A 16,084-nucleotide genomic window follows, 5' to 3' on the forward strand; every position below is an offset into this window, starting at 1 on the left:
GACAGCTTCCCAGGCAGGTCGAGAATCACTTCCAGGCCGAGCCAGACAGCGCGAATGGGATCGCGGTACTTGAACAAGGAGGCATTTCCTCTGCATCGATGTCGCTATTGCAAGGTACAAAGCCGCAGGAGCCGAGAAGGAGTCGCATAAGGTAGCCGTCGGCGTTGGATTGCGATCGAACGAGAGGGCAGCCAGAACAGTTCGCGTGGGTCGCGACACATCAATCATCACTCCATTTCCGCTGCAAGGTACCAAGTGGCCGTATCTGTGGAGTCGCGTGGGAAGTCGCATAGGAATCGCGCAGTGTTCTACTGTTGGCATGTCGCTCTGGATGACGAAAGTGTTGCTCTTGGATGGCCGTGTTGGCATGGAAAGCTGTCAGATCAGTGTCAGAATCTCGAGCAGAATGCCGAGTATTTCCCCGCAATCTCTCGAGCGAGTAGGTCAAACGAGAAGAGATTGTGATCATTGTGGGATGCCATCGAGGGTATTCTCGGTTGAAAGTTGCGTGGGCGGAGGGAAGGGTTGATGAGAGGCCCCTTACTGAGTGGACACGCATTTCGGGTTACGCGTCAAGCTGAGTCATGCGACTTCATTTTCTCGTGGATCCCTTGCAATTCCCACCTAGCTCACCTTTGCCGCGAGAATTCTGCAGTTGGAGCGGTTCGGGTCGCCTCACAAAACACGTCTTTTGTTTCTTCACCGTCATAGTGTTGCGCCTCGTCCGCTCGTATTGCGCGCTCGGCAGCGTCCCCCAAGATGCGGCGCTGGTGTGGCTGTGAGGCGGGCTGACAGGCGCACGGGTGCACTACCAGCCGTTCTTTCCGGGCGGGAAGGCGCCAAAAAGCTTGGCTTACGACTATCATCACCATTCTCAAACCATTCAGGGCCGCGCAGGAGCGTCAAGCATGTCGACAGCCTTCTTGGCGTCTTCTGGTACGCGCATGCCTTTCCCCAGGAATGCCAGGAGGTGAAACGAGAGATCGGTAGCCCGGTCCACCCCATCTTCAATGTGATGCCTCTGTTTTCTCACCTTCAATCGTCGTCTTTTCCCTTATCGTCTGTTCGAGCGAACAACCTGCCGATTTCCCTGTTTTCTCGATAACCCGTCCCCGAGACTCCTACCGCTCCACCCGTCCTTACCGAGTCGCTCTTTCTTTCGTCTCTCGCTCTTGCCTTCTCGTTTCTCCACATCCGCCATGATACCCCGGATAGCGCTCTCGGCGCTTCTCTACGCCTCCACCGCATTCGCTGTGTGCACCAAGCTCGAAGACTGTCCCCAATTCGAAGCCCTCAAAACCGATGAATGTCAGACCTACCATCACTTCCTCGCCCGCGGCTCTACCTCGCCTTACCCAGGTCACGTCATCGAGACTGTTGGCAAAGTATGCAACGCCCTCAATACCAAGGAAAACCCCAAGGCTTGCGGATATGAGGATGTGCAGTATTGGGCCATGAACGGTGGAGAGCGATGGTGCATATCCTCGCACGAGGGTGCCATGAACGGCGCCGAGCAGATGAGGAACTACACTGCCCGCTGCCCAGACAGCCACTTGATCGTGATGGGCTTCAGCCAGGGTGGAAGCGTCATGCTTGATGTGCTTGGTGGCGGTGGTGGTCCATTATGGGGCTGCACGCAAGAAGAAAACCCGGCCATGAACATTACAAGTGCGCCTGGCTCCAAGGGTATGTTCCGGCTATCAGATCGAATTTGAATTGCATACTGACATCTTCACAGTCGCGGCAGCAGTCGTATTCGGCCCTACACGACGTTCCGCAAACCAAACCTTCACTCATGGCGGCGGCGAGATCTCAAACGGCGGCGCACCACGAACAGCTGAGCAGAATGCAGGACTCCAGCCCTATGCTGACGCCGGCAAGCTCCGCGAATACTGCCAGCCCGGCGACCCGATTTGTGCACCCCACAGCGAGAACAAAGACATGTCCAAGCACCTGAACTACTTCGACCTGTTCGGTGATGAGGCAGCGCAATGGGTCATTGACCTCGCCAAGAAAGCTGAGAGCGGCGACCGCACGTCCGGCGCGAAGAGCATGCTACACCAGACCATCTCCCATCCTGTCGCCAACATCTTCGTTCTCATCTTTGTGCTGTTCGTCATATAGTAAGTCTATTTCCATACAGTGGTTCCATAGAAGCGCGATAGACGGAGTGGCGTTAAAATTTCTGGGTTTGCCATCGTGAAAGAATGTAGACTTATACCGTGCAGTTTCGCAGTGAGGAAGTTCGCCGTGTGGAAGACCTCGCGCTTCCCCATGTACACTCGCGTCAACTCGACCGAAACCGTATGAGGCACCACTAGCGCAGTTCCCTCGCTGGACCCGAGTTCGACACGCACTACATGTCTTGGACATGCTTGGCGCGATAAGGTGTGGCTTAGCAGAGCCGCATAACCGGAATGAAGGGGCAGTGCCACACTGGCACCAAAGAAGAAATGCTGTCCCGAAGAGCAAGAGACGAAGGGGGTCCTGAGTGCAGGACGTGCAGCCTATGTATCCTTACCCTAAGTGCGGAGATACCCTTCAATTGTACCATATTATATGGATATAGCAATATTTATTACCTACCAGTCGACTGGTTCGGCAAATCACAACACATTAGCCTCAGGTCTGTTGAATTCCACAAATCCCTGATTGCCACCTGTTGTATTATGCATAAGAGAAGTTGGTACCTTGAGCCCACCGCGAAACGCGTATGAGTCTTCACTTGTTGCTATAGTGGTATTATACATGTGCCAGTTGACGCGCTGAGCGCACAGCTTCACTCGCCATCCTCTGCATCAACGAATGCCTCATCATCGCTAGATTCAAAGCCTTCGTCCTCGCCCTCCGAGTCGTCGACATGCTGAACAGCGGGAACAAACTCCTCATCATCATGATCATCATGATCCTCCTCCTCTTCTATAGAATCGAGCTGGCCGGGTACGGCACGGGCAACATGCTGACGTAGAGCAGGATCATCTCCGTGTGCGAGTTTGCGGAAGAATGGATGATTCTCCGTAAGCGGCTTACCAGTAGTAACAAAGCCCATGGGAGTGTGCTCGAAGTCCTGACCTTTGCGGCGGAGGGCAAGCCACTCGTGTACTGTGCCTATGTTAGTAAACCATTGCCTGCTAAGTGTTCGACATACGTACCGAAGGTGAGAGGCTTCTTTGCGAATGCATCCTTCTCGGGATGCTGAGATAGTTTCTCGTCAAGACCAAGGTATTCAAGCAGTTGATAGTACTCGTCCCATTCTAGGTAGAGCCGCCCAGCGAAGAGGCCCATCTCGACCCGAAGCCAGACAGGTGCCTTGAAGTCTGTGGGTAAAGCTGGCATCGCGTAGTAGTCTATCCGGTTGAAATGGAGCATCCTTCGAGTGACAGGTGCGGCATAGACGACGACATGGACACTGCCACCATCTTGGATCGCTTTCTGCTCCTGCATGATCGGGATGAGCTGGTTGGCTTCCTCGGGGCTGACAAGCAACGCTTGTTGGCTGATTGTACTCCAGACAATCCAATGAGAAGAGCGGACATAGTTGTCATTTGGCGCATACGTCTCGATCGTGCGGGAGAACTCAGATGAGATCCACAGGCCTGACTTCATTGACGAATTGACCGTATGTTTGAGGCCTAATGAAGTCGTCCGTCCTAGCATCGAAAACATTGGTTGATGAGCATCGCTTCCGGGAACGAGACGCCCAAACGCTGCGAAATGCTTGATGTCTTCGTGCAGCGTTTTGACCTTGTGAGCGTTGAACAGCAGTGCCTGTTGAACTTCGCGAACGTTTTCGACTTCGATCTCCACCTCACGCTCGGCCTCGCGCTCTTGCTCAATTTCCACCTCTTCTAGTGCTGATGCATGGACAGCAGAACCTCGGTCTTGGAAACGTTTCTTACGATTCACAAGCTCAGTGTAGATGCTGTGTAGTACAGGTTTCCATGAGATGATGGCTTTGTTAGCAACAGCACGCCGATGGAGCTCGCCCTTTGGCTCATAAAGCTGTTTCAAAGAAAGAGCTTCTTTGATGCGAACAGTGGCGAGGAAAGCTTCTCGTGATGGCAAGTCCTGCAGATACTCGGGATGCTCCAATCTGGCTTGCTCCTGCTGCAAGTACTGCAAGGTTTGAGCAAAATAAGACGGTTCTAGTTGTTCCATAGTGTCGCAAGTCTGACCGAACACCCAGCGAAGCACGTCACCTGATGTTGGCTGGTGGTGAACGCTAGTCTCCTTGGGTAATCGGTCCAGTATACCCTGGTGAACCTCAACGGGCGAGAAAAAGGTGACCGATTGGGTCTGGCCAAGAAGTCGTAATCGCATAGCGGCTTGTACCAGAGTATCCTTCGTCAGATGCTGTCCAAGAGTCAAGGCGGCCCTCGCGTTTGGTGGGAATTTGATGTCAGTTCCTCTACAGTGACTCTCGTCTAAGTATACGACGCATCGATCCAGATCGTCAACAAATGGAGATGCTACTAGTGGTATACGTCTACCCGTACGGTACAACACCCATACACGGTGATCGTTGTCGAAGTACACAGCCGCTGCAGCTTCATGGTCCGCATCTAGCCAAGCTTTGGCGAAGTCTTTATTCGAGTGCTCAAGCACTTGCGCACCTGCATCGATCAGGATCCTGACCCGACCACCTTGACAGGATCCGTTTGAGTAATGGCCGTTATTTGGTATATGCATGTAGGTACTCGCGAGGTTGTTGATCATGTCTGTCTCAGTCCAACGTGCTCCGTTCGCGAAGGTCATGCGCACATATGACTGGTTGCGAGGTGCTAGTAGATAGTATGGCACTTCTGCATTTGTATGCGCTAACTGAGGAAGATCCTGCTGTTGCACTAGTAGAGGAAGTTGATGCCTGGAATCGTTCGTACCAGAGAAACCAGTAACACGGGGTCCTTTGTTGTCTTGACAGGACGGGAAAAGGTTCCAACCCGATGCCTGAAGCTTGAGGCTGAAAGTCTTTGCATACTTTGGGAACACAAAGTTGTTCAAGTAGAAGTCCATGAGGGAGGCACTATAGCGTACGACTTGATAAAGCTCGCCCAATTGCCGCATATCCTCGGCATTGATTGCCGCATAATCGTCTAGTTCTTTTGGGATGTCGATCCCCTTTGGGAACCACTTTTCGTACTGGATGCTCGGCTCGTCGGTCTTAACGAGATGAGCAAAGGCTTCTTTGAACTGATGGACGCTGAGACCTTGATAGTAGAATGACAAACATGTCAAGTTGATAGCGACATCGGGGTGGCCCCACTCGGCCGTAGGAGAAGGCACGCCTTTCGCTAAATACGGAACTGCTATCGGTGCTCGTGTCGGATGTAGCCCATACTGTACGTTCCAGCGCTTCTTAAGGGTTGTTATCAGAATACGATGCACGAACATGCCGCGGAGCAAGTTCACAGTGCGCATCAAAGTTGGTTTGTCCCGAAAAAAGCTAGTGATCTTGGATATGGTTTGGCTGCGCACGGCTGGTTTCGAGATGTAGCCCTGTACATCTTTCATGAGAGCGGCTGGGTATTCGGCGCAAGGAAGTATCAACGGAGTCTGTCCCTTGCAGATGATCTTGACTAAGAGCTCGATCAGATAATCCTCGGCATCTTTGCGCAAGAAGTAAAGAAGAGGGAAGCCAGCGGACCCCCGGTTGACCACTTCAATGCTACGAGGGTAGCGTGATTGGACACTTGAAGAGAAGTCCTTGACTAGGTGGAGTACAGCCTGGGCTACCTGCCACCGCATTGGATGACCATCCACTGTCGCCTGAGTGCCAGATGGATAGATGAGTTGAGTCCTGATCGCTAAAGATACGTCGCATTCATCTAGAACATCGCGAGTATGTTCATCCAACCAACGCTGTGTTTCTATCATCATGGAAGCCGTTTCGAGTTTCTCGTCACAAAGCTGCTGTAGTCCACTTAGCTTGAACGAGAGGATATGCTCCGGTAATGCGATAAGTATACCACGCCGAGCCTTCAAGCGTTCGTGCAACTTTCTGTATAGACTCATCAAGGCTTTGGTAGGAGACGTCTTTCGAGAGAAAGGTATATGCATCAATTCGCGATCAACCAAGCCACCAAGTTTGGCTTGCATTACTTGCGCTGACTGTAGTAGAAGAGCTCTCGGTACCACAACGCGAGCGAGGTTGGCTTGGTCAGCAAGGAGAGCTGCTACCATAGCTATGAAACGTCAGTTTATGATGACCCAGGTAATTAACTCAGCACTTACGGAGTATACAAGACGTCTTTCCTTTACCCATCAAGAGTTGCAGGACCGAGTTCTCATTCGTCTGCGGCGAGACTGTCGCTAGAGCGACTTGTACCTGCTCATCTCGGAGAAGGATATCGCCGTCAATCTCCAGCAACAGCCAGTCCGGAAAAGTCATGGGACTCCAATTTCCATGTCCCTTGTTCGCCCATTCATCTCGCTCTTGCTGCTTCTTCCACCTCTTCTGAGCATCTTGAATACGAAGTAACCGCTGGAGCTTGCTTACAGCCACCCCAAAAGCCACAAGTGCTTCTTTCATGCCTGCGCCAAAAGCAGTCCCTGCAGTAGTTCGAAGCTCCGTCAGAAGCTCAATCGTTGTCAACTTATGGTATGCATCCGCCATCTGCAGCCACTTCGCTTGCGGATCTTGAAGTGAACAACGGATGCGATCGGCAGCCGCTGCCATGACATCTTTGGCTGGCAGGATATCCGCTGTGGTGACCTGAGAAAATGTGATATGAGCCGTATCTCGCGCATGTAAAACATGTTTTTGGAGAGCATCAATACTTGCGTTCATCTCTTTCGCATATCTACACTGCACGAAAGAAGACGGATCTTTGAAGTTGGCAACGATATCCCTAAGCATTCCAATCTCTTGTGGCGGAGGGTGAGCCACTCGAGGATACAATGGTGCCTTTTTCGTTTGAGCAACACCCATGAAGTTGTGCATCTTGGTAGAATGGTGCGTAGTGTTACCTGACCTGACAGTTAAAGCTCCAGCATACGACCAGGAAGCGTGAGGAGGCGCCGTCGTTCTGGGTTCTTCAATTGTGACTACTCGTGCCTTCATCAAGTCTGAGAGTGACTGGTCGTCATACTCCCTCGATCGTACGGGATACAGCGACGATGGCATTAATTCTGTATCAGAGCTTGCTATGAAGACCAAGCTGGCCTCCGTTTGATGAGTGGTCATACGGGAGAGAACTTCCTGCACCTGCTCTAGATACAGCGACAATTCGTGATTGCGTGTAAGGCGGGTCCATTCTGAAGCCACATCGGCTAGAGCCTGGCCAACGTTCAGATATGTAGGGTCAATTGCAACCAATCTCCGCAAGTCGATATCCGAGGCTGGCCATTGTTGTATGATCGAGCCAGCCAACAGTTCGCATGCTTGATCAACACTCGGACCATGTAAGCTCTCAGCTTTGACTAGCTGCGAGCGCTTCCTGAAGCCGGTCTCGGAAAACGGCATTCGTGCTCTCTCCATCAACGAGATCAGGTAAGATGCGGGAGGAGCTCCATCCGCTCGGAAATGGAAGTACGCCGCATGGCTAGGGGCTTTTATGGCGCGTATCTCCGGTATCATTGCGAAAGAGATGAGGACACGTAAGAGATTGAGGTCCGCATCCGAAGAGAACGCGATGGTTCCGAGGAGGAACATTAGGCTGAACCTGTCCTCAACACTACACTGGAGTGATTTCTGAGCGAGCGCACCCCACTCGGCTTTGATGTCGACAGCGAGGTGATCAGTAAGCAGGCATTTCCGGTAGTACTTGTCGTAACCGCCCAGAACTGGAGCATCGTGGAGAAGTGCAGTCAGTGTAGTGTCCAAAGAGCAAGTTGATTCCCAGTTGAGGAGCAACTTTGATACCTCGAGCACGTTCAAGCGATCCCGCGAAGCTCTACGAGAATCACGTGCGCTATAGGGAACGTCCTGGCTGCCATTTTTCTTCCCCATCTGAAGGTTGGACCTCCCAACCGCCCTGGCAGCTAGGTGCGTGATGTCCGGTTCCAATTTGATGATCTCTTGAACCTCGCGGTCGAGGAAAAACCGAGACAAGTTGGCAGATCTTCGCAGTATTATAGCGACAACAGTAGCATACCGATCATCTTGCATATAGATATTGCATTTGGGCTCCCACAGCACCGTCTCCATGTACCTAGCGCCTGGTGGATAGTAACCCCGCTTTGGCGACAGCTCTGCGATGCGATGCAATGTGGCTATCTCGTCGGGCAGTAATGGGTTCCAAGGCTGGTAAGTTCCTGTCTGGAGAAGGTAGAGGGCTTCCTCAGTTCCGGTCCGTCGCGTCAGTGGGTCGGCAATAGCGTGGGACGTGTAAGCGTGCAGTAGAGCTTTCATGTAGAGCAGACGTGGTTCGGGCGCACAATCAATACGTCCCAGAACATCATTGATGGCGTATTTTAGGTAAACACCTTGCCCCATCTCAATGTCAACAGACACATGAGGCCCGTCTTTGGAGACTCGGATACCTCCCCAAGGTACCAATATGCTCTTTTGTCGACGATTGGCAATGGAGTGAACAACAATCTTATTCATCAGCCCATACCAGGTGCCCGCATCTTGGTTCTGCAGAATGATCGCAGCAAGTCTTGGCGACTGTAACAAGCCTTCCTGGTTGATGTGAAAGCTCAACTCCATCCGCTTCAGATCCACAAAGATTTTACCATCGACTGATGCGAATACTAGGATCTGAGATGGAAACTCAAAGTGAGAGAAGATCCGAGTGACACTCTTGACTAGATCACTTCCCGTATCCAACAATGTTGTCTGCGCTGGCTCTTGGAATCGCCGGACAGCGTGGTAGAAGCCTGAAGGGTGCCAGCGTATCCACCAATTCATCAGCTTCGATGCCCATTGACTGCTTTGGCGAATCTCGATGTGCCCGCTGTAGACGTGAAGCCAGTGGTAACAATCTTCCACTAATGGTCTAGGAAGATCAGGCGTAGGACCTTCCAACCCAAAGGCATGCCTATGAATGAATTCGAGTAGTCGGCCGCCCTGGTCTGCTCGAATGATCAAGCGATTGTCGCGGTATCCGAGATGGATTCGATGGCCACGCACGGTCTCCGATAACGCGAAATCCATGCCTCGTAGAGGAGAGGGGTAAACGATCGGATTCTTCGTACCGAGAATGTGTTGGTAGGTTCTGTCCATACGGTACGACTGCGGAAGTGTTCCCATCTCTTGCCCATCGATGAGTAAGGTACCATAGACATAATTGTAATGTACGAAATAGGAATGCTGCTCAGCAGGTGAGTGCAGTGTGTATGAAAGGTACCAAGTGCCAGGAACGCCTTGGAAACCGGCCTCGTTGAGTTTGTAGTCGTCAGGTATGTACCATACCGCTTCTAGAGCTGCTCTAAATGTCTCTCGGGTTGCCAATATAGCGCTGCTCACAATCTCGCGGTGATCATAAGCGAACAATATGTCCTGTACGATGGCGTTACGCATGTTATATGGCATCGCGTCGAAGCTGCTAGCAAGGTTGTACTGCAGTGAGATAGAAGCATCAAGATACATGCGAAGGCTTTCAGGGTCTAACCATGGCGGTTCATCAACGTGCATTGTCCGCTTGCACAAGAGGGAAGCCCATATAGCTGATTGCAATACGTTTGGATCCTCTGTCACCATGGGTTGCAGTTCTTCACGCCAGCCATCGGTAATCTTACGGGCTTCTTGGAGGAGGCTAATGCCTTCGTTGCGGACTGTCGTGCTTAGAGTCAGGGAGGTAACTTTAAGCAGAACCGTGATCAATAGTTCCATCTGCACAGGCTCGCGCCAATTTCGCTGGATCGCTTCTAGTCGGTATTGGACCTGCTGTAGGAGCTTGCTGCAAAGGCCATCGTCGGACAACGCACGATGAACGTCTGTGCAAAGAGAGTCTTCCACAGTGTTTGGTCCTAGCTGTAACACCAAACGCAAAACGAGAACCCAGGTGGACTCTGACGAGAAATTAAGATTAGTCGATCCCATCTCTCTGAGAAGATCGAGCCATCTCGAATGAGTGCCGGTCAGAAGACCTTGAAGCGCCGTGAACTCATGAATACCGACACCTTGGGGACACCTGGCTTGACTTGCCTGGACTTCATTTGATGTTGGCCACATGGCATAGTCAAGCTCAAGAGACACCAGCGGCGAGTTGAGAGGACATTTCACAGGGAAATGATGCCAGAAGGAAGCTTTCTTGGACTTGTGAGTCCAAACCTCACCGAGGCTGTCATAGTACTTGGGCTTGAGACCGCAAGTTCGAATGACCTCTTCCAACCCGATTGGAAAGCCCCAGCTCGCATAATGACACTCTAGATGGGCCTTTTTGTATGAGCCTAGAGTCACTTGACAGTTGGTGTTGTTGACGTATTGACGGAGCTGCGAGTACTCTCGGATGAGCGAGATTCTATCGAGCTTCTCGATCGTTTGGTTACACAGTTTAGACAGTAGAAGCCAAGTTGCATCACGATACGCAGCGAACACCTCGGGACATTGTAGTTCAAACAGTGCTGCTTTGACTGCCGGCTCGTAGCTTGGTAGCGGATGCTCATGAATCTGAATTCGAAATGCCTTGGCCTCGTTGTGGAGATCATGCCAGTCGCAGGGCCGCCGATGTCGTGATTGTGTCATGCCGTCCCAGCCGACAGAAGTGTCATAGATGCACTCCTTTTCGTTTCGCTTGTTGATGGTTTGCGCATGATGTTTGCTCTTCTCCTCCCATTCGACGCTCTTAGCATCACACGCAACATCAGCTGCCTGTTCGATGTCTTCCCGGATTACTGGAAGCTCACCCTGAGGGTCTTCGCGGTCGTAGTACTGTGCAGCGAAGCAGTCATCGGCGGGATCATCGAAAATGGTTTTGGACTCGGCATTCGACCGTGCGCGATAACGAGAGTGTAGGGAATTGCGCACCTCTTGACTGCGTATCATTTCCTCCCGTGTAAGCAGTTGAATGGGATCCAAGATATCAGCGTCGAACCCAGGATGGTATTCTTTCAGCAAGGGATAACAAGCAACTGCGTCTTGGTCCATAAGAACCCAAAGTTCCATTACATGAAGGAGATGCTGGCTCTTCTGGTTGGGATACGCTAGGTCCATGGCGCTAATTCTGGCGACGTAGTCCCGGATTACCCTACTCATCTGTATGGCAAGAAGACCCTCAGGTTGCGTTGATTGTTTGGCGGGAAAGATCACATCCTCGACAAGCTTTGAAGAAGCGATGTGGCTGGAAACAGCTTTCATGTAAGGCTTGACAGAAGCCTTCGACTGGAGGTATGATTGTAAACGTTCGTCAGATGTTTGCCCATCAGACCTTGAATAGGGTGGACGTGCAGATAAAACACCCCTCAAGAATCTGCCGCTGTTCTTCATGCGAAGGTGGAACTCATGTGGAAGGGCGTACTGGCGTAACAATGGAATAGATCGTTCCCGCGACTCCCTGTGAGTGCGCCAGACTCGCTTTAGGTATCCTCCAGTCGTGGCTAGAGTAGTCTCGAAGCTGCTTTCGAAAGAAAGCAGAAGATCAGCGTACCTGCCTGTGGACGACCTGTTGGCTCCATGGACATCAGAGGCAAGCTTAGCAAGGCGACGACCTAGCTTCTGTCGAAACGAGAAGACCGCGTCGAGCGGTATCCTCTTGAGGATGTTCTCCAGCAGCTGTGCATGCAGAAGACACATCAGTGTCTTGTAGTAGAGTCTGCCGACCTCTGCACCTAGGTGGTAGTACAAGTAGCGTTGAACTGCTACTCGTAAGACCAGGTAAAAAGCGGATCTCCTCCACGGCGTACGAGCATTATCAAAGACGACGGTGTCGCGCACACGCTTTCGTAAACATGGTACTGAGACCGCAATGCCATTGGCCTCTAGTATGGTCATCAAAAGGCCTGATATGAGAGCCGGATCACTGGTATCTCGGATCTCTGGTATAGTTGCGGTTGCCTTCCAGGTGATAGCAGCGAATTTCGTAACAGGCTCGCTGCTGGCTTGCTCGATGAAGGTGGCAAGAGCTTCCTGGAAAGCCTCTTCGTAAAATTTCGAAGCCGGTACGGATACCGCGCAACCAGGGACTATGATTGAGATTAGTAAATAGCATATGTGTAGCATCGAGCCTGAGGTTTGGTCACTTACAGTCCCATTGTAGCGCGCCTTTGGCAGCAAGCACCTTGTCAGCTGTCGCGGATGTCTCGAAAGCTTCAAACACGATTGTGTGCTCCCCAGGATCCCTGTAAAAGTTAGTGGAGTAGATGCTAGCATGTGAAGATTACATACAGTTTTTGAGGGTATACTAGCAAAGCGCAATTCTGAGGTGCAATATGCAGCACAAGCATCTTGCGATGGCTCAAGTCGCGAAGCTCCTTGGTCAGCGCGGCCTTACCGATAGTCCCGTCCACGTTGAGCACTTGACATGCGAGTAATGTCGCCCGGAGTCCTTGGATATGACAAGCGAGATCTGTAGCGACATGAGGTGCGAGTCTTGCGACAGCATCCAGCATGCGCTCCAGTAAGGCTTCTTCGATACGACGCAGGTTTCCGTCCTCTTTGCCAGGGACATTGCGGGGTAGCGCGACATGGTTGTACTGCTGTTCGAGAAATGGTACACGTGTGGCGGCTGCCATAACGGTTTAGAGTGCCTGCTGCAACGAGGCAGCGGGCGAGGCAATTCTGAGTCAAAGTTTACGGGAAGGGGAAGGTGCGGTGTCGCGATGTTGCAAAGGCGGCAGGTGGTCGGGTTGTCGCGTTGTTACTGAAAACGCGACTACTCAGTGAGGCCAAGCATCTCCGTATTAGGCGGCAGCACTGCACAACCGGCCTCTCCCAGCGATGAACGATGACCAGTGAGCTTTATGAGGAATGTGGGAGCGATTGCCTCATGCCGCCGGTGAACAGACCGCGTGCGGATGGAGTGCTGGCTAATAGATTGATGATTGAAGCGCTGTACGGCGCATCGAGGCCTCAGGCTCGCCAGCTCCAAGAGAACAGAGAAGGCTGAGTCCCGCGATTGGGCGTGGCACACGAATCACAGACGCTTGTCTTTGGCCATCTTCAACGCCTGCATAAGGATGGTTTTCACTATCCAATCATGAAGAGACTGAGACGCGGAAACGACTAAGGATCAGCAGAACTCCACTACGCTGTGTAACGTAGAATGTGATAAGGACAGGAAAGAAATGAACGCAACAAGACTGGATGATGAGAACAGAACGGAAACGACTTGAAGAACCCTGGACGTAGTGGTGTGCAAGCTGTAAGAGAGTATATGCGTGTCAGTATAGGTGCGTCAATCTTCATCGTGAGCCACAGTCCGAAGGCTCGTTTCGGTGGCCTTCCAGCGTGTGGGAATGAATTCACTGTTTGCAGGATACTCATCAAGGACGTTCAGGCAGGCGCGTAGTCGGAGCGCGTCGTGGCGCGGCATGAATGGGTAGCGGCAAAATTAGAGGCATGATCCACACCACATCCCCTCGATGATTTCTTTGACGAACCTCTGCGAGCTTTGCCACGATGTGTGATGGAATTGAGGACTCCATAGCTGAGAGAGGCGTGTTGGTGAGAGGTTTGACGACGCGTGAGGTATCTCATGTTTACCCAGCCCCTTGCTTAGCTCCAAGACTAGCACTATAGCGCTTTCCCCTCACTTATCCAGAGCCCGCATTCTCATTGTATTTACCTCTCTGCTCCAATGGCGACCGTTGTCTTTTCTCGAACTCATCCAATGAGGTCCTCAGAGGACAACGAGCTCTCGATATAGTTGGCGCCGATCTCGCTCTCCAATCGAGGCAAACATCACCCGCAAACGGCATATCGGCTGTAGCACCTGCCTTCCTCGGTTAAACTGCTACACCCTCAGGCAAGCAGCTATCACCGCTATTCCATGTGGGTTTATTCCCGCTAGATTACTTGTCGCCACAATGAAGATGGGAAAGTGCGAAAGGGCGTTTGCGACTAGCCCGTCTCGAGCTCCATGGCGCGACATAGCAGTTCGTGGTTGAGTCACTTCTTCATGTCTCACGATCAGCTGGCTTGATACGCCCTGCCCTCGTTTCAATTATCATTACACTGTTGCTGTCTTACAGAAACAGCAGCGAGAGCTCCTCGCTTGCGGTGCGATTTCGCTATCAGTATCGTGTTGAGTCTTTATCGGCGTCGTCATCAGCGCCATGTCTCATAGCGATTTCGCCAAAGACACGACCGTCGCAAGAACACCAGGGAGAGACGAACACGCCACATCACCGTCCACCAAGTCGCATACTTCAAACGAATCCCGCGTCATCGAAGATATCGAAACTGAAGATGATCGCGCCTCCATATCGTCAGCGTCGACGCATTCCGACTCAATCAATTCGGTAGCAGATCAACGTCCGTCTATACATCATACCTGGAGCAGGAACACCGGGCACTCGTGGCCTGGCGACAAGGAGGATGCGATTACAACGGTCACTACGAACGCAACGCAAGACCCGCGCTTCGAAGTCGACTATGAGGAGGGAGAGGATCCAGAGGAATGGCCCATGTTGAGGAAGGCCCTCGTCGTCTTCTTCATGAGCTTTTCAACACTAGTTGTAGTCATGTACTCGACGAGTTACACAAGCGGCATACCGGGTATGATGGAGACGTTTGGTATACAGTCGAAGACGCTGGTAATCTTGGGGATAACAACCTACCTTTGCGGTCTGGCAATTGGGTCGCTGCTCCTAGCACCACTTAGTGAGATGTACGGCAGGAGACCGGTCTACCTGATCGCAGTCGCTTTGTTCACGGTCCTTATCATACCGTGCGCTCTGTCGAACAATCTAGCCCAGATTCTCGTCATGCGCTTCTTTGGCGCAATTGCAGGCGCAGCCATGATATCCAATGCCCCAGGCACGGTTTCTGACATATCCAAGGAAGAATATCGCGCCCTTGCTTTCTCCATTTGGTCTCTAGTGAGTACTTTATTAACTTTGCTGCTGAGTAAGTCTAATCACAATCTAGGGGCCAATGAATGGTCCAGTTATTGGGCCTCTCATTGGCGGATTCGTCTTCCAAGCCCTGGGCTGGCGATGGACAAACTGGGTTGTCATGATCGGCTCTGGTACATCCTGGTTCATGGTCTTCATGATCCCAGAAACATACAAACCAGCAATCCTTCGCGCCAAGTCAGCAAACAAGCGCAAGGAAACCTCCGATTCACGATACCACTCGCGCTACGATGAGAAGAAAGCCTTTTGGCCTCTGCTTCGGGAGAACCTCTACCGACCCCTTAGCATGGCGGTCAACGAGCCGATTTGCATCTTCTGGGACGTATATATAGCATTGGTCTATGGAGTTTTGTACTTGTGTTTCGTCTCTTACCCTATTGTTTTCGGCGAGCTCCGAGGTTGGTCGCCTGGACTTGTTGGACTGGGTTATATGGGTATTGGTATTGGGGGTGTCATCACGATAGCTTCAGAGCCTCTCCTTCGCCGTATGATCAACAGTCATAAGAAGGATCCAGAGACTGGCAAGCCCTACCCAGAGGCCATGGTCAGCGTGGTCGTTATCGCTGCAGTTTGCGTCCCGGTTGGCGAGATGATCTTTGCCTGGTATGTACAGCTCCACGATTAGTTATCGTCCTCAGAAGCTACATTACTAACACATATGGCGTAGGACATGCACTCCTAACGTCCACTGGATCTTTCCCCTCATCGCCGGCATTCCCTTCGGTGCCGGCAACTGCGGTGTCTTTATCTACGCATCCAACTATCTCGTGCATTCATACGGCATCTACGCCGCTTCTGCTCTCGCTGGAAATGCCGTATTGCGTTCTGCCATGGGTGGAGCCCTTCCCCTTGCAGGCCCAAAAATGTACCAGAGCCTTGGTCCGCATTGGAGTGCGACAATGCTCTCGCTCATCGAGTTCGCGCTGATACCTATCCCGGTAGTCTTTTACCTCTACGGACACAAGATAAGAGAAAAGAGTGCGTTGATCAGGCAGATGAGGGAGGACAGGGAGAGAGTGGATGCGAAGAAGAGGAAGGCTGCTGAGAGAGCGGAGAGGGCAAAGGGCGGTTTCGTTGATGAGAAGAAGCTAGAAGTCTGATCGACTTGTATAGGTAATGCTCGTTG

The 16,084-nt window shown here is 51.8% G+C and overlaps 3 protein-coding genes across 3 annotated transcripts; 2 read left to right on the forward strand and 1 right to left on the reverse strand.

Moving 5' to 3' along the window:
- Window positions 1–1,199: 1,199 nt before the first annotated feature.
- Window positions 1,200–2,310, forward strand: AA0111_g3673 (hypothetical protein; the record flags this gene model as incomplete). Its single annotated transcript, XM_028649585.1, has 3 exons — window positions 1,200–1,686; window positions 1,739–2,123; window positions 2,229–2,310. The coding sequence occupies 3 exons, from the start codon at window positions 1,200–1,202 to the stop codon at window positions 2,308–2,310; spliced, it is 954 nt and encodes a 317-aa protein (XP_028508791.1).
- A 469-nt stretch (window positions 2,311–2,779) lies between these two features.
- On the reverse strand, window positions 2,780–12,615 carry AA0111_g3674 (hypothetical protein; the record flags this gene model as incomplete). Its single annotated transcript, XM_028649586.1, has 5 exons — window positions 2,780–3,102; window positions 3,153–6,182; window positions 6,232–12,066; window positions 12,128–12,222; window positions 12,269–12,615. 5 exons carry the CDS (start codon window positions 12,613–12,615, stop codon window positions 2,780–2,782), a joined length of 9,630 nt encoding a protein of 3,209 aa, XP_028508784.1.
- A 1,542-nt stretch (window positions 12,616–14,157) lies between these two features.
- Window positions 14,158–16,058, forward strand: AA0111_g3675 (hypothetical protein; the record flags this gene model as incomplete). Its single annotated transcript, XM_028649587.1, has 3 exons — window positions 14,158–14,922; window positions 14,972–15,561; window positions 15,626–16,058. The coding sequence occupies 3 exons, from the start codon at window positions 14,158–14,160 to the stop codon at window positions 16,056–16,058; spliced, it is 1,788 nt and encodes a 595-aa protein (XP_028508785.1).
- Between the last annotated feature and the right edge of the window lie 26 nt (window positions 16,059–16,084).

Source organism: Alternaria arborescens, assembly GCF_004154835.1.
Source record: "Alternaria arborescens strain FERA 675 chromosome Unknown contig_6, whole genome shotgun sequence".
Taxonomy (NCBI): Eukaryota; Fungi; Ascomycota; class Dothideomycetes; order Pleosporales; family Pleosporaceae; genus Alternaria; species Alternaria arborescens.